General features: G+C 48.8%; 1 protein-coding gene across 4 annotated transcripts in view; it reads left to right on the plus strand.

Annotated features, from left to right (window-relative positions):
• CTNNB1 (catenin beta 1) overlaps positions 1-26,183 on the plus strand; it is a 224,098-nt gene that overhangs the window by 59,393 nt on the left and 138,522 nt on the right. For 2 of the 4 annotated variants that reach the window (XM_033930447.1, XM_033930446.1), the window contains exons 2-5: positions 4,383-4,426; positions 10,180-10,407; positions 11,012-11,265; positions 23,793-24,031. In XM_033930447.1, the coding sequence (XP_033786338.1) occupies positions 4,414-4,426; positions 10,180-10,407; positions 11,012-11,265; positions 23,793-24,031 (734 nt within the window). In that variant the 5' untranslated portion in view covers positions 4,383-4,413. Of the gene's footprint in view, positions 1-4,367; positions 4,427-10,179; positions 10,408-11,011; positions 11,266-23,792; positions 24,032-26,183 lie in introns of those variants that run through there. The other 2 variants (XM_033930448.1, XM_033930449.1) reach the window with 2 other exon arrangements.

Raw genomic sequence — 26,183 nt, forward strand, 5'->3', positions numbered from 1 at the left:
CCCCCTCCTCGAGCAGAACGACTGGTTATGCTCCCTGGATCTCAAGGAGGCCTACACTCACATCCCCATTCACCCGGCCTCCCGAAAGTTCCTCAGATTTCGGGTGGGAAATCTGCACCTACAGTATCGAGTGCTACCATTCGGCCTCTCTTCGTCCCCCAGAGTCTTCACAAAGTGCCTGGTGGTAGTGGCCGCGGCACTCCGAGACAGGGGTCTACAGGTGTTCCCATACCTCGACGACTGGCTCATCAAGGCCCCGTCAGCCCCAGAGGTCACTTCGGCGGTCTTGGCTACAACCTACTTCCTCCAGAATTTGGGCTTCGAGATCAACTTTTCCAAGTCTCATCTACAACCCACCCAGTCCCTCCCCTTCATCGGAGCGGTCCTGGACACCACTCGACTCCGAGCATTCCTGCCTCTGCAACGCATGGAGTCTCTTCTTCATCTCTGCCAGTCGGTGTCTACTTGCCAAACCCTACCGGCGAGACAACTGATGGTGCTCCTGGGCCATATGGCCTCCACAGTACATGTGACACCCTTTGCCAGACTCCATCTCAGGATCCCCCAGTGGACCCTGGCATCACAGTGGAATCAGACGTCCGATCCACTATCCAAACACATCGTAGTCACACCTGCTCTTCGGCAGTCTCTACTTTGGTGGATGACCTCTTCGAATCTATCCAGAGGTTTGCTGTTGCACTCTCCCCCCCATCAGAAAGTTCTCACAACCGATTCGTCGAATTATGCATGGGGGGCCCACCTGGATGGTCTCCGCACCCAAGGATTCTGGACCAGTGCGGAAAGACTACACCAAATCAATCTACTGGAGCTCAGAGCCATCTTCAATGCGCTCCAAGCTTTCCAACACCTACTTCACGACATGGTGATCCTCATTCGCACAGACAATCAGGCTGCCATGTATTATATCAACAAGCAAGGAGGCACGGGCTCGGCCCTCCTTTGCCAGGAAGCTCTACGAGTCTGGGACTGGGCGGTGCGCCACAACGCCTTCCTCAGAGCTGTCTACATTCAGGGGAGAACAACGTCTTAGCAGACAAACTAAGTCGTCTACTACAACCGCACGAATGGACTCTCCATTCCAGCCCCCTTCACCAAATCTTCACACAGTGGGGGACGCCTCAGATAGACCTCTTTGCGGCTCCCAACAACTCCAAACTGCCTCAGTTCTGCTCCAGGATCTACACTCCTCATCGCCTCGAGGCAGATGCTTTTCTACTGAACTAGGGGAAACGATTTCTATATGCGTTCCCACCATTCCCGCTGATCCAGAAGACTCTGGTCAAGCTGAAACTCGAACAGGCCACCATGATTCTAATAGCTCCTCGGTGGCCCAGACAACCTTGGTTCTCCCTCCTACTTCAACTCAGCAGCAGGGAACCAGTACCACTCCCAGTGTTTCCTTCACTACTTACTCAACATCAAGGATCACTGCTTCATCCCAACCTGCAGTCTCTCCACCTGACAGCTTGGTTCCTCTCAACGTAACCCCTCACCAATTCTCACAAGAAGTGAGGGAGGTCTTGGAAGCTTCCAGGAAGCCCGCCACTCGACAATGCTACTCCCAGAAATGGACTAGATTCTCCTCATGGTGTGTTTCTAAATCAAAGGAACCTCAGCGAGCTTCCTTATCCTCCGTGCTGGACTATCTCCTACACCTATCTCAATCTGGGCTCAAGTCTACATCCATACGAGTCCACCTGAGCGCTATTGCGGCGTTCCACCAGCCCCTACAAGGGAAACCCCTCTCGGCCCATCCGGTGGTCGCCAGATTTATGAAAGGACTCTTCCATGTTAACCCTCCTCTCAAACCACCCCCAGTAGTTTGGGACCTCAATGTAGTCCTTTCCCGTCTCATGAAGCCCCCGTTTGAACCACTCAACAGGGCCCCTCTTAAGTATCTCACCTGGAAAGTGCTTTTCCTTGTAGCCCTTACGTCCGCTCGCAGAGTCAGCGAACTCCAGGCATTTGTGGCGGATCCACCATTCACAGTATTCCATCATGACAAGGTGGTCCTCCGCACTCACCCGAAATTCCTGCCTAAGGTGGTCTCCGAATTTCATCTCAACCAATCCATTGTACTTCCAGTATTCTTCCCTAAGCCCCATTCTCACCACGGAGAATCGGCCCTTCACACTCTAGACTGTAAACGTGCTTTGGCTTTCTACCTGGATCGCACCAAGCCACACAGAACCACTCCTCAACTTTTTGTCTCCTTCGACCCTAATAAGTTGGGAAGACCCGTATCAAAGCGCACCATCTCTAATTGGATGGCGGCTTGTATCTCTTTCTGCTATGCCCAGGCTGGATTATCACTTCCTTGTAAGGTCACAGCCCATAAGGTCAGAGCAATGGCAGCCTCAGTAGCATTCCTCAGATCAACACCAATCGAGGAAATTTGTAAGGCTGCCACCTGGTCCTCGGTTCACACATTCACCTCACATTATTGTCTGGATACTCTCTCCAGACGGGATGGACAGTTTGGCCAAACAGTATTGAAAAATTTATTCTCTTAAGTCGCCAACTCCCCCTCCATCCCACTGAGGTTAGCTTGGAGGTCACCCACTAGTGAGAATACCTGCCTGCTTGTCCTGGGATAAAGCAATGTTACTTACCGTAACAGTTGTTATCCAGGGACAGCAGGCAGCTATTCTCACGTCCCACCCACCTCCCCTGGGTTGGCTTCTCAGGCTAGCTACCTGAACTGAGGAGACACGCCCGGACCTCCGGGCGGGAAGGCACCGGCGCATGCGCGGTGCGGGCATCTAGAAACTTTTAAGTTTCTACAAGCAACACGTGCTTGTGAGACGTCCGTACCGGGGCTCTGTCTGATGACATCACCCACTAGTGAGAATAGCTGCCTGCTGTCCCTGGATAACAACTGTTACGGTAAGTAACATTGCTTTATGGCACGTTGTTTTCTGTATTATTGCATTTTGAGATTTGTTATGGGAAAGAAGTTTTTTACATGCTATGCCTATTGCTGGTTACATGTGCTTGGGCAAGGAGCTATACTGATGAGACAGGAGTGCCAGCCAATAGGACCACCTGTTAATCAGTTTCTCTATCTCCGCCTGCTGGTAGATGTGGGCTATCCCATTGGTCTCTGGATTCATCTGCAGCGTCTAAGGGAAAGAAAATTAACAGGTAAGAACATAATTTTCCGTCATTCTTTCTGTGTCTCTCGTTGACCACTGTCTGTGTGTCTTTTTGTCTCTCTCTCTCTCTCTCTCTCTCTCCCTCTCTCCTTGGCCGCTGTCTGCCTGTCTTTCTGTCTCCCTCTGTTGCTCTCTGTGTGTCTGTCTTTCTGTCTTTCTCTCTCCTTGGCTGCTGTCTTTCTGTCTCTCCCTCTGTCCTTGGCCGCTGTCTGTGTCTTTCTGTCCCTGGCCACTATCTGTCTGTGTCTTTCCCTCTCTCCCGTTACCCACCTGCGCCCCACTCCCCTTCCTTTGGTCGCCCCCCCCAGCCCACCCCACCCCCTCTGCAGCAGTGCCAACAGCCTCCAACAAATCCTCATCCTCGACCCGCCCAATGAACTGAAATTCACCCAGAGGGGAGAGTGGAGGCAGAGAAGAAGGCTGTGCGACCAGGGAGCGGCTGTGGTTGTGGCCTTCCCTCCCCTAGCTCTGTAGCTCGGTCGCCGCCACCTCCTCTCCCCGATGTCAGCTCAGAACATGCGCACACGCCACGCACACGCCGCACACACTCCCAACGTGCGCATGTGCAGAGCGCGCATACGCCACACTCTCCAATTTCTCTGCCGGCCACAGAGCTACAGACTCACGGAGCAACAAAGATTGAAGTGCGCATGCGCGCTAAGGGTATTATATAGGATAAATTATTATATTCTGGCTTAGATACTTTGGGTTAAGTAGATGGATACAGCCTGCAAGATCTGGTAATCCCCAGCGATATTTATAGAACCAAACTTGAGTGTTTGGTTTTGGCTTTGGAAAAACTGAAATTGCAACCAATATTTTTCAGGTAATTTAGGTAGTAGTTTTTTAGCCAAAACTTAAAAAAATAAATTTGGGTTACCTTCTAACGGAATGGTTGTAGAAATCTTGAATTGGGCTAGGCTGCTATTTGCTTTTGTTTATACCACTGTAAAGTAATTGGCTTTCACTTAGCACTTTTAATATTGGGTTGTAGATCACTTTTAGTTATAAGAATGTTGGTTTGAAAATCGGCAATATTCTAGTTGCACAGGACTTCTGAATTTAAGATAAGTCAGATGTTTGGGATTTGTTAGGCTATACTGCAAACTACTAAATGTTGATTCTGATAACTTTTGCATATTTCTGCTTTGCCTGCTAACTAGAATTTTAAACTTATCCAGTAAAAAAAAGTCTCTATCTTTGTAGGTTCTTCAGATCTGGACACACAACGTGAAACATGACAACACAAGGTATGTGTGCCAGTCACCAACAGTCTCCTGTACCCACTAAGATCTATTCATCCCCACCCACCTCCACAATTAATCTCATCCTTCCTTTTCAACAGCAGCAGATGAATCCAGAGACTAGTGGGATAATACACATCTACCAGCAGGTGGCGATAGAGAACTGAATAACAGGTAGTCCCATTGGTTGGCACACTCTCTGTATCCTCAGTATTCTCTATCTCCCAGCAGGGGTAGTCGCTTTTCCAGTAGCTCCTGGATTCTGGCTGGTTGCTTTTTCTTCTGTTGAGATTTTTCTTTTCAGTAAGATTGGGGTGATTGGCTGTGCGATGCCATCTTTGGGAGTTACACCTGGGCCCCCCCAGGTCCCTGCTCCACCCTCCTCTCCTTGGATTGAGGCTTTCTTTCCTGGTCCTGTAATTTTTCTTCTTTCCCCCTCAAACTTAAAAAAAAAAAAAAAAAAAGGGACCAGAGTATTGTTGCTAGTCGGTTTTGTTTATGTCAGTTCCTCTCTGCAGCTACCAGCTTGAACAACAGTCACCTCGGGTAAGAGCTTGTTTTTGCATGGTGTTGGGTCTGCCGGTCTGCTCGCAGGTGTTTAGCTGCCTCGTGGTGTGTTTGAGTTGCCTGCCTGATTTGCTTTTGTTCGGCGGTTTGTCTGTGGGTTATGGCGGCAGAGGCTGTGAAAAGGTGTTCCCGCTGTGGCAAGCGGAGAACGCCTTCGGGCCTCTGTTCGACGGGCTGCTCCGACACCGTGGGGGAGGAGGTGCAGGTCGCGCCTGAAGTTTCCCGCACATTTGAACTCCGGCCTGCTTCTCCTGCTTGCGCGGCCGCCGACATTCCGATTCAGCGCACTTCGGCGGTTTTGCCGGCGGTCAGCGTTTTTTTCGGCTTCTTCTTGTGCGGGGCCGGTTTCTGGGCAAGGGAATGTTGTTCCATTCGCGGCTCCTGTTAATCAGGTGGCTTTTTCCCCGGAGTTCGTGATGTTACTACATCAGGCTTTTTTGCTTCAAAACTCACAGCCTGCGCTGCCACGGGGGAATTCTATTGACCTGTCTCCTGTGCTGCCTGCCGGTGGACCTCCTTTGGAGTCTCATGAGGCAAAACGGCGCAGAGTGGCGGCTATGGACGGGGATGACCCTCCGTCTGGCTCAGCCTTGTCGCTGGATCTTCTAGAAGTTTTGGAGGACGGGGAAGTTGCGGATTTAGAGCTTGAGGATGCGCTGACTAGGGAAGTGGATGATCCTACAGCGCTCCATCTATTTCATAGAGAGGAATTGCCAGCTTTTATTTCTAAGGCGCTCCAGGGCCTTCATATCTCGCAGCCGGATCCACAGGCGGCGGGCTCGGCTAATCCTCTCATGGCTGGCACGAAGAAGCCTGCTAAGGCTTTCCCTGTCCACGAAGCGATGCATGAGCTGATTTCAGCTCAGTGGGTCACTCCGGAGGCTGGTCTCCGCGTGGCAAGGGCTATGCGCCAGTTGTATCCCATTTCGCAGGACGAGCTGGACAAGTTTACGAACCCAAAGGTGGACGCTTTGGTAGCGGCGGTTACTAAAAAGACTACTTTGCCGGTCGAGGGCGGTATAGCGCTCAAAGACATCCAGGATAGGAAGATTGAATCTTCTCTTAAGATGTCCTTTGATGTCGCGGCGGTTACCTTGCAGGCGGTGGTGTGTGGTTCCTATGCGGCACGAGCCTGTCTTCAATGGGCGCAAGGTATGGCGGATAAAATGATGGAGTCGGGGGTTTCTGTTCCGACTGACTTCCCGGATTTGGAGGACGGGTCTTGCGTATGTAGCGGATGCACTCTATGATGTTCGTGCTTCGGCTAAGCAAATGTCTCTTTCTGTGGTGTCTCGAAGATCCTTGTGGCTCCGTCACTGGGCGGCGGATGCGGCTTCCAAGCTTCGCCTGGTGAGGCTACCCTTTTAAGGGTCGTTTGTTGTTTGGGGATGATTTGGATAGGTTGGTGAAGAATTTTGGTGATTCCAAGACCCAGCAATTGCCGGAAGATAAGCCTAGAGCTCCATTGAAGTCTTTGGCGGCCAGGAATCGTTTCTAGAATGTTAAACGATATAGGCCTGGGAAGCCGTCTTTTCCACCGGCTTATGGTGCTTCTTTTCCTTCTAGACCTCGCTTTCCACAAAGGATTTCCTTTCGTCTTTCCAAACCCTAGTCTACCCAGCCCGCCCGGACCCCGGCATTGCGTAATCCCCAATGACGGGAGGTCGGCTCTCTCCGTAGTGGCCATTGGGGGGTCGGCTGTCTTCCTTTCTGGCGGAGTGGGCCAAGATCACGTCCGATCAGTGGGTTTTGGACGTTATTTGAGACGGTTACAAGTTAGAATTTTCCTTTCCCGTCACAGATTCTTTCTTGGTCTCCCCTTGTTCTGGGGCCAAAAGAGATTTGGTGCAGAGCACTCTTCAGGTCCTTGTGGAAATTGGGGCCGTCGTGCCAGTGCCTCCGGTGGAGCGGGGACAGAGTCGATACTCCATTTACTTCTTTGTGCCCAAAAAGGGGGGCTCAGTCAGACCAGTCTTGGATCTCAAGAGGGTCAACCGCTTCCTTCGAGTCAGGCATTTTAGGATGGAAACGGTGCGGTCGGTGATAGCGGCTGTTCAACCGGGGGAATTCCTTACGGCTCTCGACCTCAAGGAGGCTTATCTGCACATTCCCATCTGGCCGCCACATCAGAAATTTCTTTGTTTTGCGATCCTGGGCCAGCACTATCAGTTTCGGGCCCTACCGTTTGGCCTCGCCACGGCTCCGCGGACGTTCTCCAAGGTCATGGTTGTGGTGGCAGCCTTCCTTCGCCAGGAAGGGATTCGGGTGCACCCTTACTTGGACGACTGGTTGATCAGAGCGTCTTCCAGGCAGGACAGTTTGGTGGCTACCCGCAGAGTGATCTCCCTTCTTCAATCCTTGGGGTGGGTCATCAATTTTCCAAAGAGTTCTCTTCTCCCGTCTCAGTCGTTGGAACACCTGGGAGTGCTGTTCGACACGACGGTAGGGAAAGTGTTTCTTCCCAAAGACCGGGGAGAGAAGTTGCAGTCTCAGGTTCGCATGCTTCTCCGGTCACCCAGACCGAGAGTGTGGGATTATGTTCAGGTTCTGGGCTCCATGGTGGCCACCCTGGAAGTTGTGCCTTGGGCGCGCTTTCACATGAGAGCGCTGCAGCAGTCTCTGCTCTCTCGATGGTCCCTGGTGTCTCAGGATTACAATCGTCGTCTGCAGTGGACGCCGCAGGCGTCCTTCAGCATGGCTTGGTGGCTCAGCGATTTCAATCTGTTCAGGGGCATGCCTATGGCGACTCCGGTGTGGATGATAGTTACCACGGATGCCAGTCTGTTGGGTTGGGGAGCTTTCTGCCTTCAATCCTCGGTGCAGGGAGTCTGGTCTCCGGAGGAGGCCCATCAGTCTTCTGGAACTGAGAGCGGCCAGGCTCACGCTCCAAGCGTTCCTGCCCATGATTCGGGACCGCCCGACGAGGGTTTTTTCAGACAGTGTCACAGCGGTGGCGTACATCAACAAGCAAGGCGGTACCCGAAGTTGTCAGCTGGCACACGAAGCAATACTGCTCCTTCAGTGGGCGGAACTTCATCTTCCTCTGCTGTCGGCAGCTCACATTGCGAGTCAGGAAAATGTTCAGGCGGACTTCCTGAGCAGAAATCTTCTGGATCCCGGAGAATGGGAGCTCTCCGATCAGGCGTTCGCCCTCATAGTGCAAAGGTGGGGTCTCCCGGACATGGACCTCATGACCTCGTCAAGCAATGCAAAGCTTCCTCGCTTCTTCAGCAGACGCCGGGAACAGGCGTCGGAAGGAATAGACGGCTGACTCTTGCTTGGCCTCCGAGTTCTCTGCTGTTCGTGTTTCCTCCGTGGCCGATGATAGGTCGGGTTTTACATCGCATATCTCAGTTTTCCGACACGGTGATCCTGGTGGCTCCTGATTGGCCACGTCGTCCGTGGTATGCGGACCTGATGCTTCTGTCTGCGGGCGATCGGTTGTTGTTTCCGGTGACTCCGGACTTGCTCTCTCAGGGCCCAATCCTGATGGAAAACCCGTCCCACTTGGTCTTATGGCCTGGCTCTTGAAAGGGTCGCGGCTGAGACGTAAGGGTTATTCCGAACAGGTTATTTCGACTCTGCTGCGCGCAAAAAAGAGGTCCACCTCTGCCTCTTATGCTCGTGTCTGGTGAGTTTTCGATTCTTGGTGTGCGGCTCAGGGTCGGTCGCCCTTCTAGGCTTCTCTCTCTACCATTCTTTCCTTTCTTCAAGAGGAGGTGACCAAGGGATTGGCTTCTAATTCTCTCAAAGTTCAGGTGGCCGCTATTGCTTGCTATAGGGGCCGGTTGTCTGGTTCTTCCCTTGCATCCCAACCGGATATCGTTCGCTTTCTCAAAGGGGTTCAGCATATTCGGCCTCCTATTAAGAAGGTCTGTCCGGAGTGGAGTATGAAGGTGGTCCTTGGGGAGTTGCAAAAGCCACCGTTTGAACCTTTGACGAGCGCTACTCTAAAAGATGTCACATTGGAAGTGGTTTTTCTGGTTGCTCTGGCTTCAGCCAGGCAGGTGTCTGAGTTGCAGGCGTTATCTTGCAGAGATCCTTTTTTGAGAATTTCGAGTTCCGGTGTGTACATTAGGCTTCTATTGCTCATTGGGTCCGGGAGGCCATTGCGTCTGCTTACTTGACATCGGGTAAGCGGTTGCTGGACAAGCTCCGTGCTCATTCCACTAGGGCGATGTCTACCTCTTGGGTGGAGTCCAGGGGGTTTTCTTTGGAGGAGATTTGTGGTGCGGCTACTTGGTCTTCTCGGAATACGTTTTCGAAACATTATCGGTTGGATGTGGCGGTTCGTGCGGAATCTGCCTTTGGGGCTTCGGTTATTGCGGAGGCGGCATTCGCTTCCCACCCGACTTGAGGACTGCTTTGCTACATCCCACTAGTCTCTGGATTCATCTGCTGCTGTTGAAAAGGAAGGAAAATTATGTTCTTACCTGTTAATTTTCTTTCCTTTAGACGCAGCAGATGAATCCAGAGCCCCACCCTGATTCTTTATTGGTTCTTAGCTCACTGTGTGTTGGTTGCGGGTTTTCCGCGGTTTGTTTGAGTTGGTAGTTGTGTTCTCATTTACTGTTTGTGATATTTGTTGTGGGAAAGAAATTTTTACGTATGGACCTTGTTTCTGGTTCCGGATGCTTGGGCAAGGAGCAATACTGAGGATACAGAGAGTGTGCCAACCAATGGGACTACCTGTTATTCAGTTCTCTATCTCCACCTGCTGGTAGATGTGTATTATCCCATTAGTCTCTGGTTTCATCTGCTGCGTGTAAAAGAGAGAAAATTAACAGGTAAGAACATAATTTTTCCATCCCCCGCTTGTACCCACAGGAGTTGATGCCATTACTCGTAGCCTTCCATTTCCTCTTGACCCCAACAGCTTCCTGAAATTTTTTTTATATGATGATAAATCAACCAATTCATGTTCTGAGCTTGTCTGGTGTTCCAGCTGCATCTCTGAGCATTCCAAGCCTCATTCTGGTACACCAGTTGCTTTATTATGGCATCGTCAGAGTTTTGACTACACCCGATAGGAACTTTATGGCAATTTATTACATCCCACAAAAATGCAAATTCTGCAGGATTCCTGTGATCCCTATTCCTGTGTAGTGCTCTACAGTCTAGGCACCTATTGCACAATAGAATGATTCTGAGGTTGAGCTGAACCACTTAAGCCTGCTTTTTTTTTCTTGTAGCAGATTTGATGGAGTTGGACATGGCAATGGAGCCAGATCGAAAAGCTGCTGTTAGCCACTGGCAGCAACAATCTTATCTGGATTCTGGTATTCATTCTGGTGCCACAACTACAGCTCCTTCCCTGAGTGGTAAGGGCAATCCTGAAGAGGAGGATGTGGATGCTACACAGGCAATATATGAGTGGGAACAAGGGTTTTCACAGTCCTTCTCACAGGAACAAGTGGCAGGTAAGGGAGCAAAATATGTGTTTGATTTGTACGTCTTATTTGATGCATTGGGTGTAAGAGAAAAGGTTGTGTGAATGGAACTGCAGCAGTGCATAGAAGCTAGGGTATAATGTCATAAAGGACTTCAGGTGTTCTGAAATTTCTGCTACTGGCAAAAGATGGAGATAGTGCAGTGATAGGTCAGAGCTGATGCTGCCAGGGGTAGTGGGTGAGCAGCATGTCCTATTTTCTGCCTTATCTCTGTTGGCTTCTCCCTGGTGCACAAGAAGAATCTTACGAGGTATGAGACCCCTCAGGTTCCAGTTGAGCAGAACTGACGGAGGACACATCAGCAAGGAGCTTTGACAGTTGGAAAATGATCCTGAGGTGGTGGACATTGAGTGGATAAGGATGTGGAAGGGGTTTACGCTTGTCAATATTTTTTTTTCGGAGGGGGGAGGTTGGAAAATTATGCCAGGGGACATACTAGGAGTGAAGGAGGAAAGAAAGGCATTGTGATTAAGCACACTATAAAAGGTTAAAAAATATTCTTAGCTCATTACCCTGATTGTGTTAGCCATGTAGAATTTGAAAGGGCTAATTTTGCTGATTCCCCCATTTCTAGACATTGATGGGCAGTTTGCAATGACCAGAGCACAACGAGTGCGTGCTGCTATGTTTCCTGAAACTCTGGATGAGGGCATGCAAATTCCATCTACACAGTTTGATGCAGCTCATCCTACTAATGTACAGCGCCTGGCAGAACCTTCCCAGATGCTGAAACATGCTGTTGTCAACTTGATAAACTATCAAGATGATGCAGAACTGGCAACTCGTGCCATCCCTGAGTTGACTAAACTTCTGAACGATGAGGACCAGGTAGGCAAATGTTAGAAATCCTAAGTTCTACATAATCTAATTTAAGAATTAATCAACATCATGTGAATTTTTGTATGTATATATTTGATTTTTTTATTTTTTAGCCTGTCCTCCCAAAGGTGCTCAGAATAGTTTACAAATCATGTACTCAAGCATTTTCCCTATCTGTCCCAGTGGGCTTACAGTCTAATGTACCTGGGGCAGTGGAGGATTAAGTGACTTGTCCAGGGTCACAAGGAGCAACATGGGGTTTGAACCCACAACCTCAGGGTACTGAGAATGTAGCTCTAACCTCTGTGCCATAATCGTCTCCTGTGACTGTTTGTAGTAATTTTAGCAGATCTGATGCTGTGCTTCATGTAAGAATGTACATAGCATATTTTTTTCAGAAAATTGCTCTTTTTACAAAATCTGAAAAGTTTAGACTAGTTCAGGAGTTCTCCAGAACAAGCAGGGGATATGCAGGCACACTTGAAGTCCTCTGACTGAGCCTGAGTGCCTTAGCTTATGGTAAGCTTTGAGCTTACTGGGCATGTACAAGGGGACCCTATTCCAAGAACCCCTCCCTTCAGCCTGTCAGTTATTTTTTTTTTTTCAGGTGTTCCTGAAAGGTCACAGCTCTCCCGTCTTCCTCACAAAAAAAGGAAAATAGGGATAAATAAGAGAGAATCTAGATTAGAAAGAGATTTAAAAAAAAAAACAAACCCACCCAGAAAAGAGCCTTTTCTTTTTAATTCTTCAAAAGGGGCAAGAGGAGACACCCCTGCCAACCACCCCCCCACACACAATAAAGCAGTGAAGAGGAAAAGATAAGTAGCTTTCTCCACACCAGCAGCTATATTAGCTGCTGGCATTTGGACTGTGAAGGTGCCTTTTTCCCTCTTGTTTATCGCAGTGGACGGCGCTTCTCTCACAGCTCCTCTGCGCCAGAATTTCAAAGAAGGCTTCTACACCAGCAAATTCACTGCTTGCTCCTTGCTCCTCCCCCCCTGGGCCCTGTCTCGGTACTGCAAGGGGAGGGAAGCAATTTGCTGCCAATGCTGTCAACATGAAAAAGTCAGCAGTCTCGGCAGGCCATAAAAAGATGCTCCCAACGCTGGACAGATGTAATACCCCTTCTCCATCGGTGGCCACCTTGACAGTACAGAGCTCTCTCAAGAAACCTGGGGTGGCTATTGTACGTTATTAAGCTTCATTGAAAGCTCCCATGGGCTCAGTCTCGGCTTCACGGTCCTCTCCTGGCTTTAAATCCAGGTACCTCTAAAAATGTAGAGTCTGTCTAAATCTAAACAAGCAGCCTCTCCACCACCTACTGGTCAAGACCCAGTACCTCCAAAGTGACCCTCTCTCTCAGGTCTCCTCTCAGAGCTACCTACCCACAGTTTAGACTCCATTCAAACAGTTTCTAATTTTTTCTTACTTTTACTAAGGTTTATGCAGGATAGTATCACTTTATTACAACTTTCTCCTCCTGCTCCTTCAATGCCATTTTTAGTGGCCCAGCAATGTCCTTAATGTGTAGAGCAGAGCCCTTTAGAGGGCACGCCACTGGCCACTCTGTTGGAAGTCAAGATATGAATTTGGGTCCCTGCACTCCTTATCTGTTCTACTCCAGCTCAAGGTACAATTTCTCCTCATGACTGAGCAGATCAGGAAGACGTTATCCTTTCTAATACTGACCAGCTTGCTCAGCCCCTTCTGAAACCGGTTCCAACAGAGGAATACTGTTGCTCAAATTTTTTACAAAAGGTTTCTTATCTCTTGAGTCTTAATCAGGCTAAAACACCTACAGGCAGTAAGGCTTTCCAAGTTGCCCTCCAATCCTGTAAGACTCAATTGAAAGAGCTAGTTGGACTTCCTGTGCATCAGGTATTACAGGACTTAACAACTTACTAATTGGCAGAAACCCTTATCAGTATCTACAGTCTCCAAACGTTTAGAGTTAAAATACAAGGTACAAAAAGCACCTGGTCTTGACTTGTAGCAACTCCCGTACCACTCAATGGTATCTGAGTCTGCTATTAAAGCCAAGATAATAAAATCTCCCTCTGCTTCTCCTCCAGGGAAAGATTATCGCCTGATTGATTCTATAGGACACAAGATCTTTCAAGGTTCTATGCTGTCCTTCAAGATCATAGCCCACCAGCTTCAAATCCTGCATTTTCAGCATTCTGTTCTTCAACAGTTTGACGCTGCTTCTCCGGAGGCAATACAGAGTCTCTATATTGCATTGCATGAATCCACGTACCATTTAATAAAAAACAATTGATGTCTATATGATGTCTAGAACGGCAGTGGTAGCAATAGCTGCTAGATGCTCAGCATGGCTTTGGGCATCGGACCTTAGGGAGAATCTCCATGACAGATTTGCAGATGCCCCTTGTTTGGATGACAGTCTCTTTGGTGAACATAAGAATTGCTGCTGCTGAGTCAGACCAGTGGTCCATCCTGCTCAGCAGTCCGCTCAGCGTTGGCCCTAAGGTCAAAGACCAGTACTCTAAAAGAGTCCAGCCTCACCTGCGTATGTTCCAGTTTAGCAGGAACTTGTCCAACTTTGTCTTGAAACCCTGGAGGGTGTTTTCCCCTATAACAGACTCTGGAAAAGTGTTCCAGTTTTCCACCACACTCTGGGTGAAGAAGAACTTCCTTACGTTTGTACGGAATCTATCCCCTTTCAACTTTAGAGAGTGCCCTCTCGTTCTCCCTACCTTGGAGAAGGGTGAACAGTCTCTTTATCTACTAAGTCTATTCTTTCAGTATTTTGAATGTTTCGATCAAGTCCCCTCTGTCTCCTCTTTTCAAGGGAGAAGAGGCCCAGTTTCTCCAATCTCTCACTGTACAGCAACTCCTTCAGCCCCTTAACCATTTTAGTAGCTCTTCTCTGGATCCTTTCGAGTAATACTGTGTTCTCCTTCATGTACGGTGACCAGTGCTGGACGCAGTACTCCAGGTGAGGGCGCACCATGGCCCAGTACAGCGGCAGGATAACCCTCTCTGATCTGTTTGTGATCCCCTTCTTAAACATTCCTAGCATTCTGTTCGCCCTTTTTGCCGCCGCAGCACATTGTGCAGATGGCTTCATTGACTTGTTGATCAGAACTCCCAAGTCCCTTTCCTGGGAGGTCTCTCCAAGTACTGCCCTGGACATCCTGTATTCGTGCATGAGATTTTTGTTACCGACATCACTTTACACTTATCCTCGTTGAACCTCATCTGCCATGTCTATACCCATTTCCCAAGCTTGATTATGTCACGTTGCACATCTTCACAATTCCCCTGTGTCTTCACTACTCTAAATAACTTTGTATCGTCCGCAAATTTAATCACCTCACTTGTACCAATGTCCAGATTGTTTATAAAGATGTTGAAGAGCACGGGTCCAAGCACCGAGCCCTGCGGCACTCCACCGGTGACGCTCTTCCATTCTGAGTATTGTCCATGTACCCCCACTCTCTGTTTCCTATGCTACAGCCAGTTTTTAATCCACGTGAGTATTTCACCCTCGATTCAATGGCTCGCAAATTTCTGAAGTAGTCGTTCATGTGGAACTTTGTCGAACGCCTTCTGGAAATCCAGATATACAATCTCAACCCGATCGCCCTTGTCTATCCTCCTGTTTACTCCCTCGAAGAAGTGCAGCAGTTTGTCAGACAAGATCTGCCTTTGCCGAAACCATGCTGTCTGGTCCTCATCAGACCGTGTCCGTCAAGGTAATCAATGATGCGGTCCTTTTATCAGCGCTTCTACCATCTTTCTCGGTACCAAGGTCAGACTCACCGGTCTGTAGTTTCCCAGATCTCCCCTCGAACCCTTTTTGAAGATCGGCATAACATTTGCCACCTTCCAGTCTTCTGGAATCTTTCCCAATTTGATCAACAGGTTGGCTATTAGTTGAAGCAGTTCAGCTATAGTTCCTTGATGACTCTCGGATGGATGCCATCTGGTCCCGGGGATTTATCGCTCTTTAGCCTATCAATCTGCCTGCATACCTCTTCTAGACTGACCGACAACCCTGCCAGTATTTCCAGCATATAGCCTGGTGGGTTCCGGTATGCTGCGTATATCCTTTTCGGTAAATACAGACGAAAAAAATGTGTTCAGTTTGTCGTGATTTCTTTATCTTCCTTTAGCGCTCCCTTTATTCCATGGTCATCCAATGGTCCCACCGCTTCCTTCGTGGGTCGTTTCCCCGTAATGTATCGAAAGAATGGTTTGAAGTTTTTGGCCTCCTTGGCTATTTTTTCCTCGTAGTCTCTTTTGTCCCCTTTACTGCCTTATGGCACCTGCATTGCAACAACGGTTTCCCAGCTTAAAGAAGATTCTTCAATTAGTAGGGAACTCGGCACATCCTTCTGATCAGCCTCAGCAATATTGTCACCCTCCCTCTACATTCTCTTATCGTAAAGCATATCAACAATTTTTTCAACAGTATTATCCTCATTAGATTCACTCCTTATAGCAGATCCAATCTCCAAGGGCCAGTGTCTTCTTACCCAAAAATAGTGTCCAAGGGGACCGTAAGCAATCCTCTGCATCTCAGCTACTACCTCTTAAGCCTATCTCTAATTTTTGACCATTTGCCAGTGGGAGGGCGGCTAACAACTTTTGTTTCAGCTTGGCAGGATTTCGCAACAGTGTTCCAGCATAATCTCGCATGGATATTTTCTCAACTTCTTGACCCATGTTCTACCATCTCAACCATCCCTACCTTTGAAGGTCTCTCATTAGCACATTCTGCAGCTTGCAGTGGAGCTATCCCTTCTCTTACAGAGCAACACCATTGAGAAAGTTCCCCATCACCAAGTAAGAACATAAGAATTGCCGCTTCTGGATCAGAGCAGTGGTCCATCATGCCCAGCAGTCCGCTTATGCAGCGGCCCTCTGGTCAAAGACCAGCACCCTAACCAAGACTGGCCCTACCAGCGCCCATTCTTGTTCAGCAGGAACTTGTCTAACTTTGTCTTGAATCCCTGGAGAGTGTTTTCCCCTATAACAGCCTCCAGAAGAGCATTCCAGCTTTCTACCACTTTCTGGGTGAAGAAGAACTTTGTACAGAATCTATCCCCTTTCAACTTTAGAGAGTGCCCTCTCGTTCTCCCTACCTTGGAGAGGGTGAACAACCTGTCCTTATCTACTAAGTCTATTCCCTTCAGTACCTTGAATGTTTCGATCATGTCCCCTCTCAATCTCCTCTGTTCAAGGGAGAAGAGGCCCAGTTTCTCTAGTCTTTCGCTGTACGGCAGCTCCTCCAACCCCTTAACCATCTTAGTCGCTCTTCTCTGGACCCTTTCGAGTAATATCGTGTCCTTCTTCATGTACAGTGACCAGTGCTGGATGCAGTACTCCAGGTGAGGGTGCACCATGGCTTGGTACAGCGGCATGATAACCTCTGATCTGTTCTTGATCCCCTTCTTTATCATTCCTAGCATTCTGTTTGCCCTTTTTGCTGCCGCCGCACATTGCGTGGACGGCTTCATCAACTTGTCAATCAGAACTCCCAAGTCCCTTTCCTGGGAGGTCTCTCCAAATACCGCCCCAGACATCCTGTATTCATGCATGAGATTTTGTTTTTACTCCATCTTCTTCCTAATTCCAGAAAAGAAACAAGTTCTCCACCCAATTCTCGACTTCAGACCATTCAATACCTGCCTCAAAAAGGGAAAGTTCAGAATGATTTATCTTCTAGCAATTCTTTCATTATCCCAGGACAAGCAGGCAGCATATTCTCAACATGTGGCGGACGTTTTCGCAAGCAGACTTGCTTGAAGACCTTCAAGCTTGCGATTGGCCCGCACATGCGTGCGAGCCCTCCTGCCCGGTCTAGGGCATGCGTCTCCTCAGTGTGGCCTCAGTTCTCTGTTTTCTGCGGAGCCAGAAGCACTGCTCCCTTGTTCGCGCGATATCGTTGTCCCTCTTGTGGCCGCGTCTTTGTTTTCCTTTCTTTTTCGTTTTTTCAGTTTGTATATTTTTGACCGGTTTCCCGGTCTTACTCTGGCCGCCTGGCCTCATGGGGCCGTGGCCGTATTTTCTTCATGTCCCGGCCTCGTTCCGGGTTTCACAACTGTACTAAGAGCAACCGGGTTATCTCCATCACCGACCCTCATCGTTGGTGTGTGGAGTGCCTGGTTGAAGAGAACCGTGCTGAGTCGTGTCCCTGTTGTGCGACTTTGCAACCGTAGACTCTTCGTAGGAGGGTGGCCAAGATTCTCCAACTCTTTGGCCCCATGGATCCTGCAGGACAGGCCTCGAGCTGGGCCTTGGCGCCCTCATTGGGTGCCTCGGCCTCAAAGTCCCCGTTGGCCTCGAAGGCTCCTGCCTCGGGTAAGTCTCTTCTTTCCTCCTCAGGTGTGCCGGCAAAGAAGCCTACCCAGGAGTCTCATGTCAGTGCCGTCTCCTCGGCATCTTCAAGACATCACTCTAAGCGTGCCTCCTTACATAGGGAATACTATTCCTCGAGGTCACCCTCAAAGGAGCACATTGCTGAACCTAAGACCCAACTACCTTTGGTCTCGGTGCCTATGTTCGAGGACATGCTTAAGGCTATACTTACCACGCAGCTTTCCTCGGTGGTGAGCCAACTGGTCCCAACTTCGATGCCTCTGATCTCGGTCTTGACCCAGTCTCGGTCTGACCAGTCTGAGCGTCCTCGAGGCCATGCCCGCAAGACTCGCCAGGTTCCCTCAAGTGATTCTTCATTCCCCGAGTCACCTGTGACTTTTCGGGGGGTCCAGGCCAGGGGCTCGTTTTTCCCCTGCTGCTATGTCGCGGCTTGCTCCTTCTAAAAAAACCCCGGTCTTCTCCGCCCCTTCGAGGCAGGTCTCCGACCGCGAAACCTTCCAGGCACATGCTTGTCCTCGAATTGGACTCCAGTGTGTGTTCCCCGTCGAGGCGGCTGCCAGCCTCTGAGGGGTCTTTTTCGAAACCGGTGGAGGAATTTTCCTTTTGCTCCGTCTTCTCCGAGGCTTTGCCAGCTGTTTCCTCGGACCCTGGGGTCTTCCCCGGTCCATCTTGCACGGGGTCGTTCCTCGACACCCCCAAACACTTTAGTTGAGCCTCTTCGGTCTCCCATTCGTGAGACTCCGAGGCACCGGCTTACTATTCGAGGGAAATTTCTCCCTTTTTTTTGGCTGCCCCCAGATCTCGCTCGGGGCCTCATCAGGAGGATGTGTCTTCTTCTCGAAACTCCTCCTTTACTCGTTTCATCTCTGACATGGGTAGGGCCTTGAACATGGACCTCCAGTCTGAATCCCGTTATACCCAGGAATACCTGGCGGAAATGGGTGTTGATCATCCGCCCCGTGAGGTGCTAAGATTGCCTTTTGCACCAGGTTCTCCGGCAGACTTTTCTCCGGAACCTGAAGACCACATGTGCAGTCACAGCCATTCTCTCCAAGTTGGAGTCCCGTTACCGGATGATCCTGGTTAAGGGGTTTGAAAGTTCTCAGCTTTCTCACCAATCCTTGGTGGTTGAGTCTTCCTTGAAGTCTAACCCCTCGAAGGTTTACGCTGCCGTCCCTCCAGGCAGGGAGGGCCGTATGATGGACAAATTTGGTCGCCGTCTTTATCAAAACTCAATGATGGCGAATTGTGTCCTCAACAATAATTTTAACTTCACGTCCTACCTCTGGTTCTGTGTGGATGCCCTCTGCTCATTCTGGGAAGCTGTGCCGGATTCTCGGCGTTAGGAGTTTAGTCTCCTCAAGGAGAGACCCTCTCCCAGCTCTGCCTTTATATGTTTCAGGCGACCTACGTCGCCTTCGAGTTGTCATCGAGGGTCACGGCCTTTCGATCGCCATGCGTCACCTCACTTGGCTCCGGATTGTGGATATGGATCTGAATCTACAGGATCGTCTTGCCAATCTCCCGTGTGTGGGTCATGAGATTTTCGATGATTCCATCGAAGCGGCTACCAAGTGCCTCTCGGACCATGAACGGTCCTTCGGCTCCCTGGTGAAACTTAAACCGAAAGCCCCTCCGGCTCGGCAATACAAAATTCCTCTGTGGAGGTACCCACAGAAATCTACTCCTGCCTTCTCTCGGCCTTCTTCGAAGTGGCCGCAGCAACAGCAGCAGCGTCAAACTAAGGACTGGGCCATTTTTTTGACAATTCCGGTTCGAGCCTTCGGGCTCCCTTCCTACTGGAGCCTTCCCCCCTTCCCATGCCCAGTGGGAAAGTCTTACCACCGACAGTTGGTTGCTTTCTATCATCCGGGAAGGGTACTTCCTTCACTTCAGTCACATACCCCTGGACCTGCCTCCAAGAGAGTTTCCTTCTGCTCGGCTTCAGCTGCCTCTTTTTCTGCAGGAAGCTCAGGCCCTTCTTCGCCTTCGGGCGGTCGAAGAGGTTCCCCTGGATCAGTGGAACACCTGATTTTATTCCTGGTACTTTCTGGTACCCAAGAAGATGCATCCGATCCTGGACCTCCGTGCTCCGAACAAATTTCTGGTCAGGGAACAGTTCAGAATGCTCACCCTTCCTACATTGTACCCCCTCTTGGACGAGGGAGACTGGCTGTGCTCGCTGAACCTCAAAGAGGCATACATGCACATTTCTATACACCTGGCCTCTCGCCAGTATCTGAGATTCCGGGTGGGGGATCTCCATCTCCAGTATCGTGTTCTTCCCTTCAGCCTAGCGGCCTCACCAAGGGTCTTAATGAAATGTCTAGTTATGGTTGCTGTGGCCCTGCTTCTCCGCGGCCTGCAAGTGTTTCCCTACCTTGACGACTGGTTGATCAAGGTGTCCTCTCACCACGAAGTGCTGCAAGTGACAAATCAAATCATCTTGCTCCTTCAGAGCCTCGGCTTCGAGGTGAACTTTCCCAAGTCTCAGTTCTGCCTGTCCCAGTCTCTGGAATTTATCGGAGTGGTCCTGGACACGGCTCATCTCCGCTCCTTCTTGCCTCGGCCTCGACAGGAGGCTCTTGTTCGCTTATACCAGAGGGTTGTCCATCTGTCCTCGCCCCCGGCTCAGCTCATGATGGTCCTCCTAGATCACATGGCCTCCATGGTTCACGTGACTCCTTTTGCCAGACTTCACCTCCGTATTCCTCAATGGACTCTTAGCGTCCCAGTGGAACCAGGATCGGGATCCTGTCTCTCGACTCATTGGTGTGACTCCTTTGTTGAAGCAGTCTCTTCGTTGGTGGATGCTCTCTTCCAATCTTTCCAGAGGTTTTCTTTTTTGTGCTCCTCCTCCGCAGAAGGTCCTCACGACGGATTCGTCGACCTATGCTTGGGGGGGACTCATCTGGACAGTCTTCGCACTCCAGAGTCTTTGGTCCAGTGCTGACTGCCTTTGTCACATCAATCTACTGGAGCTTCGAGCGATTTTCCTCGCCTGAAAGCTTTTTGTCACCTGCTTTGCGACCGAGTGGTGCTGGTCCGCAAGGACAACCAGGTCACCATTTATTATATCAACAAACAGGGGGGAACGGTGTCCTGGTTCCTGTGCCAGGAGGCAATGAGGCTCTGGGATTGGGCCGTCCGCCACAACATATTCCTTCGAGCGGTCTACATTCAGGGCCAGCACAATTGTCTGGCGGACAAGTTGAGACGTCTTCTGCAGCCTCAAGTGGTCCATCCATTCCTTGACCCTGCGTCGGGTGTTTGCTCATTGGGGGACTCCGGATGTCGATCTGTTCGCGTCACCCCTCAATCACAAGTTGCCCCGCTTCTGCTCCAGGGTTTACACCCCTCTCAGACTCGAGGCGGATGCTTTCCTGCTGGATTGGATGAACCTATTTCTGTATGCATTCCTTCTGATTCTGAAAACTCTCTTCAGACTCAAGTCCTCACATGCCACCATGATTTTGATAGCTCCTCGGTGGCCCCGGCAGCCATGGTTCTCCCTTCTTTTGCAACTCAGTTCCAGGGAGCCTCTTCTTCTGCCTGTTTTTCCTTTTCTGCTTACACAGAGTCAAGGTTCTCTTCTTCATCCCAATCTAAAGTCTCTGCACTTGACGGCTTGGTTCCTCGAGACTTAATGCCCTCATTCCAATTCTCACAACCTGTGCTGGATGTCCTGGAGGCGTCTCGGAAGGAGTCCACTCGCCAATGTTACCATCAGAAGTGGACTCGCTTTGCTTCCTGGTGTGGCATTCGACAGCAGGAGCCGCTGTCTGCCCCCTTATCTGCTGTCCTGGATTATCTTTTACACTTGTCTGGCACTGGACTCAAGTCCTCTTCGGTTCGAGTCCACCTCAGTGCCATTGCTGCTTTTCATTAGCCAATTGACGGGAAGCCTATCTCTGTTCATCCTGTGATTTCCTGCTTCATGAAAGGCCTTTTCCACATTCATCCGCCCCTTAAACCTCCTCCTGTGGTTTGAGATTTTAACGTGGTCCTCGCTCAATTGATGAAACCCCCATTCGAACCGCTTGTATGGGCTCACTTGAAGCTTCTTACTTGGAAGGTTGTGTTTTTTATTGCTCTCACTTCTTCCCGTTGGGTCAGTGAGCTTCAAGCCTCGGTTGCGGATCCACCTTTCACTGTCTTCCATCATGATAAGGTGGTTCTCCGTACCCATCCTAAGTTCTTGCCTAAGGTTGTTTCTGATTTTCATATCAACCAATCCATCGTTCTTCCTGTTTTTTCTGAAGTCCCATTCTCAGCCTGGAGAAGTGGCTCTGAATTATCTTGATTGTAAGCGTGCGCTGGCCTTCTACTTGTAGCGCACTGCTACTCATCGTTCTGCTCCCCAGCTGTTCCTCTCTTTCGATCCTAATCGCTTGGGTTGCTCTGTTTCTAAGTGGACCATTTCTAACTGGTTGGCCGCTTGTATCTCTTTCTGTTATGCTCAGGCTGGTCTCTCCCTGTTGGGTCGAGTCACGGGCCACAAGGTCAGAGCAATGGCGGCGTCTGTTGCTTTCCTCCGCTCGACTCAGATTGAGGAAATTTGTAAGGCTGCCACTTGGTCCTCTGTTCATACGTTTACCTCGCACTACTGTCTGGATGCTTTTTCCAGGTGTGATGGCCATTTTGGCCAGTCAGTTTTGCAAAATCTGTTCTCCTAATTTGCCAACTCTCCCTCTATCCCATTCTGTTTAGCTTGGAGGTCTCCCACATGTTGAGAATATGCTGCCTGCTTGTCCTGGGATAAAGCACAGTTACTTACTGTAACAGGTTTTATCCAGGGACAGCAGGCAGATATTTTCGCAACCCACCCTCCTCCCCATGGTTGGCTTCTTTGCTTGCTATCTGAACTGAAGAGACACATGCCCTAGACCGGACGGGAGGGGCACGTGCGCATTCGTGGGCCAATCGCAAGCGTGAAGGTCTTCAAGCAAGTCTGCTTGCGAAAATGTCTGCTAGGGGTCTCCGTCAGTGACGTCACCCACATGTTGAGAATATCTGTCTACTGTCCCTGGATAACTGTGCTTTACTGAACTACAATGATTGGTTAGCCACCCTAGACCTCAAAGATGCTTACAAGCATATCTCAATTCATCTGTCCCACTGGCATTTCTTTTGCTTCAAGTTAACAGGCATTTCCAATACAAAGTTCTTCCCTCAGCCTTTCATCGGCCCACAAGTTTTCACAAAATGCCTAGCAGTACTAGCAACACACCTGCGCAGACAGCATCATGTGATATTTACCTACCTGGATGATTGGGTTCTAGTAGCACACTCCAGGGTGCGTTTACTTCTTCAACAAACTTTACAAACTCTAAGATTCATCAACTTTCAGAAGTCCGCTCTGACTCCAATGCATTCCTTCATGTTCATTGGAGCACACTTGGACACAATCTCTGCAAGAGCCTATCTTCTTCAAGACACACATCAGACCATCAGCAGCCTTCCCAATGCAAGATTCCACATGTGACCCTGCAGTGGCATCTCAGGCTACATTGGAATCAACGATGTCATTCACTCGCAAGATTGATTCCTCTGTTTTCAAAAGTTCGTACTTCACTCCACAACCCTACAGGAGGGCTGTCTGTTCCATTCTTTATCTCCTTGGCTTCCCATAACTGATATCTCAAAACAAGAGGGGGTTCGTGGGCAGGCCAGGGGGCATTCGGTGGTAGGAGGGAGTGAGTATTCCTCCTGCCTCCATTATGGTTTGGAAGGTGGTGGTGGTGGGTTCGTTGAAGGGGGTGCTGTATATTGTGTGTTATATATACACACATCTGTGCCTATAGAAAAAAATGAAAAAAACATGCAGACCGACAGGTCGTCTAGACCACTATTTATAGTGTTGACTCTTGGTTTCATCCCTGCCAGATGTGAATTACTTGCCTTTAAAGCCAGTAAAAATATCTATTGACACCAGTAGGCTTCACTATTTAATTGGGCAGAACATTGTTCCTTCTCTATCATGTTTAGCACATTCTTATTTCTCCCAAGAGTGGTTGTAGTTTAATATGAGAGGCTTATCTGCTTTTAGGAGTCTCCATCAGTTTCTTAAGTTGGTCCTTTGTACCTCTATTTTTAGCATTAAAGGTGACTACTACATCTTGTACAACTAGGAAGCTGAGTGGAACCGTTTGGCATTTATGATCTGTAACAGTTCTGTCCTTTTTCAGGTGGTGGTGAACAAAGCTGCAGTTATGGTTCATCAGCTATCTAAGAAAGAGGCTTCTCGTCATGCCATCATGCGCTCTCCTCAGATGGTTTCAGCAATTGTACGCACCATGCAGAACACAAATGATGTTGAAACTGCTCGCTGCACAGCTGGAACTCTGCATAACCTGTCCCATCATCGTGAAGGCTTACTGGCCATATTTAAATCTGGAGGCATTCCTGCTCTTGTGAAAATGCTTGGGTAAGCAAACTAATCAAGCTCATAACATGCCTTGTGATAATTTTATGACCAGTTGTCTTGATTTTCAATTACAACTTAAAGGCAACTTGTGTGGGGGTTTTTAAATTTTTTTTTACTTGGTTATGATTTTTTTGGGTCAGCAACTAGGATTGAGTTATTACACAAATGGGGTGACTACATCCTGCAGTGCAAGGATGGTTCAGCTCTTCCAGAGCTTAGAACTTAATGTAAAGTTCTGATAATACATTGTTCTCAGGCACAGCTGTCTACTCAGCTCCACAGTCTTATTTTTTTGTCCTGCTCTGCTGAACAGATTGAAAAACAAAACTTTTGCATTTTTGAGAGTGTTTACCTCTGCATTTTTCCAATATTCTATGTCATTTGTTTAAAATCACAGAAAGAATTGCCTGCTGTGAGCTGAATCTTTGACTCTGAGTCTTTTTATGTTTGTCAGACGGGTAAAAGTCTGATACTGTATCTGCTGTGTTTTATTCAGTCCCTGAAGCAGTGAAATATGGCCATGTTGGGCTTTTAGAGAGTTTTATGCTTTTAATATCAACAGTAAATTCAATGCAAGTTTTATTGTACTGTCTGTTCTGTTTTTTTGTTAGTCAGTGTTGGTGATACTACCTGGCTGAATAACTACATAAATAGAGCCAGTCTGACCTACGGCACATTCCGAAAATCAATTAAAACCGCTCTGTTTGACAAATTCATCTCCTAAACAGAAGCCTCTCCACTCTCAAGGCTATATTCTCTATCTTTCACGATGTAATTTGATATCCTCTATCTATGCCTCCTGTAATTCGCTGATTGTCCAGCCTTCTTCGAATGTGAACTGCCTAGAAGTCTCTCGACTATGGCGGTATAGAAGAATAAAGTTGTTATTATTATAATGCAGTCGGACCAGGGATTCATTTTTTTCTGTGATTAATTTTTTAGAAATGACAATGTGTTAATTTTTCTAGTTCCTATACATTGAGCATCATGCTCGTGTCTCCAAGACCAAAATTACTGCCTAAAGACTTGAATTTCTTTGCAATGGAAAAGACTGTTTTCCCGAAGAGAGCTTCCTTTTTATCTCTCAAGAAGACCCTCAATGGAGGGTTCCATTCCTTAGCGCCAGCAGCAGATGAATCCAGAGACTAGTGGGATTGTGCCCATCTACCAGTAGGTGGAGCTAGAGAGAACTGATTTGTAGGTCCTCTTATTGGATGGAAAGCCTCCTGGCCAATTTGTCATCCATCTGCCTGCTGGAGATAGAACATAAAGGGCATACTATCTTCTAGCTCCTGGCTTTTGCTTCTAGCTTATTTATCGCTGTGCTCCTGTTGCTTGCTTCGGTTGAGCTTAGGGGTGTCTGGTTGAGCGATGCTGGCTTTGGGGGTTATACCTAGGTCCCCCCAGGTCCCTTCCCCACCCTCCCCTCCATTTGAAGGGGTTTTAGTGTCTGGTGTTCGTCTTTTCCATATCTATATCTCTATATCTATATCTATCTCTATCTCTATCTCTATATCTATCTTTATATCTATATCTATAGGGAAACTTGAGACTATTTATTGCCAGGGCCTCTTTGGCTGCTGACTGTTAACAGGAACAGTCTTCCCTTGGCTCCCGGAGGTTTACTACTAAATTGGGTGCATATCCCTTTAAATTTTTTATTACTATCTGGTTTATTTGTAGTCGCTGTTCTCATTACAGTGGTGGCAGAAGTGGTTAAACTGTTCGTGCTGTGGTAAGCAGCAAACACCTTTGGGAGTTTGTTCGACTGGCTGTGCTAGTGTGACAGTTGATGAGGCCATAATGTCATTGGACATTTTCCCGCGTAGAGGAGGGACGGTCATATTCTCCTCTCTCGGTGGCCATTTTGACATTGCAACTCCTTTTCGCTGATTTAGCTATTAATTCGGGGGTTCCTTTTACTCAAAGGGAGACAACTCTGGGATTAGGCCAGCCTTCAGGCCCGGCTATGCTGTCTCCCCCTGAGTTTATTTTATTGCTGCACAAGGCCTTTTACTGCACAGCTCTAAGCCTGATCAGCTTTTGCCTACTTTAGGGGAATCTTCCCACTTCAGTGCAGATCAGGTTTCTCGGTTTACTTCAAGATCAGCAGGCTTCAAAACACCGCAGGTTGGTCTTGGTGACCTGAGGT

The sequence above is a fragment of the Geotrypetes seraphini genome, chromosome 2, assembly GCF_902459505.1.
Source record: "Geotrypetes seraphini chromosome 2, aGeoSer1.1, whole genome shotgun sequence".
Lineage (NCBI taxonomy): Eukaryota > Metazoa > Chordata > Amphibia > Gymnophiona > Dermophiidae > Geotrypetes > Geotrypetes seraphini.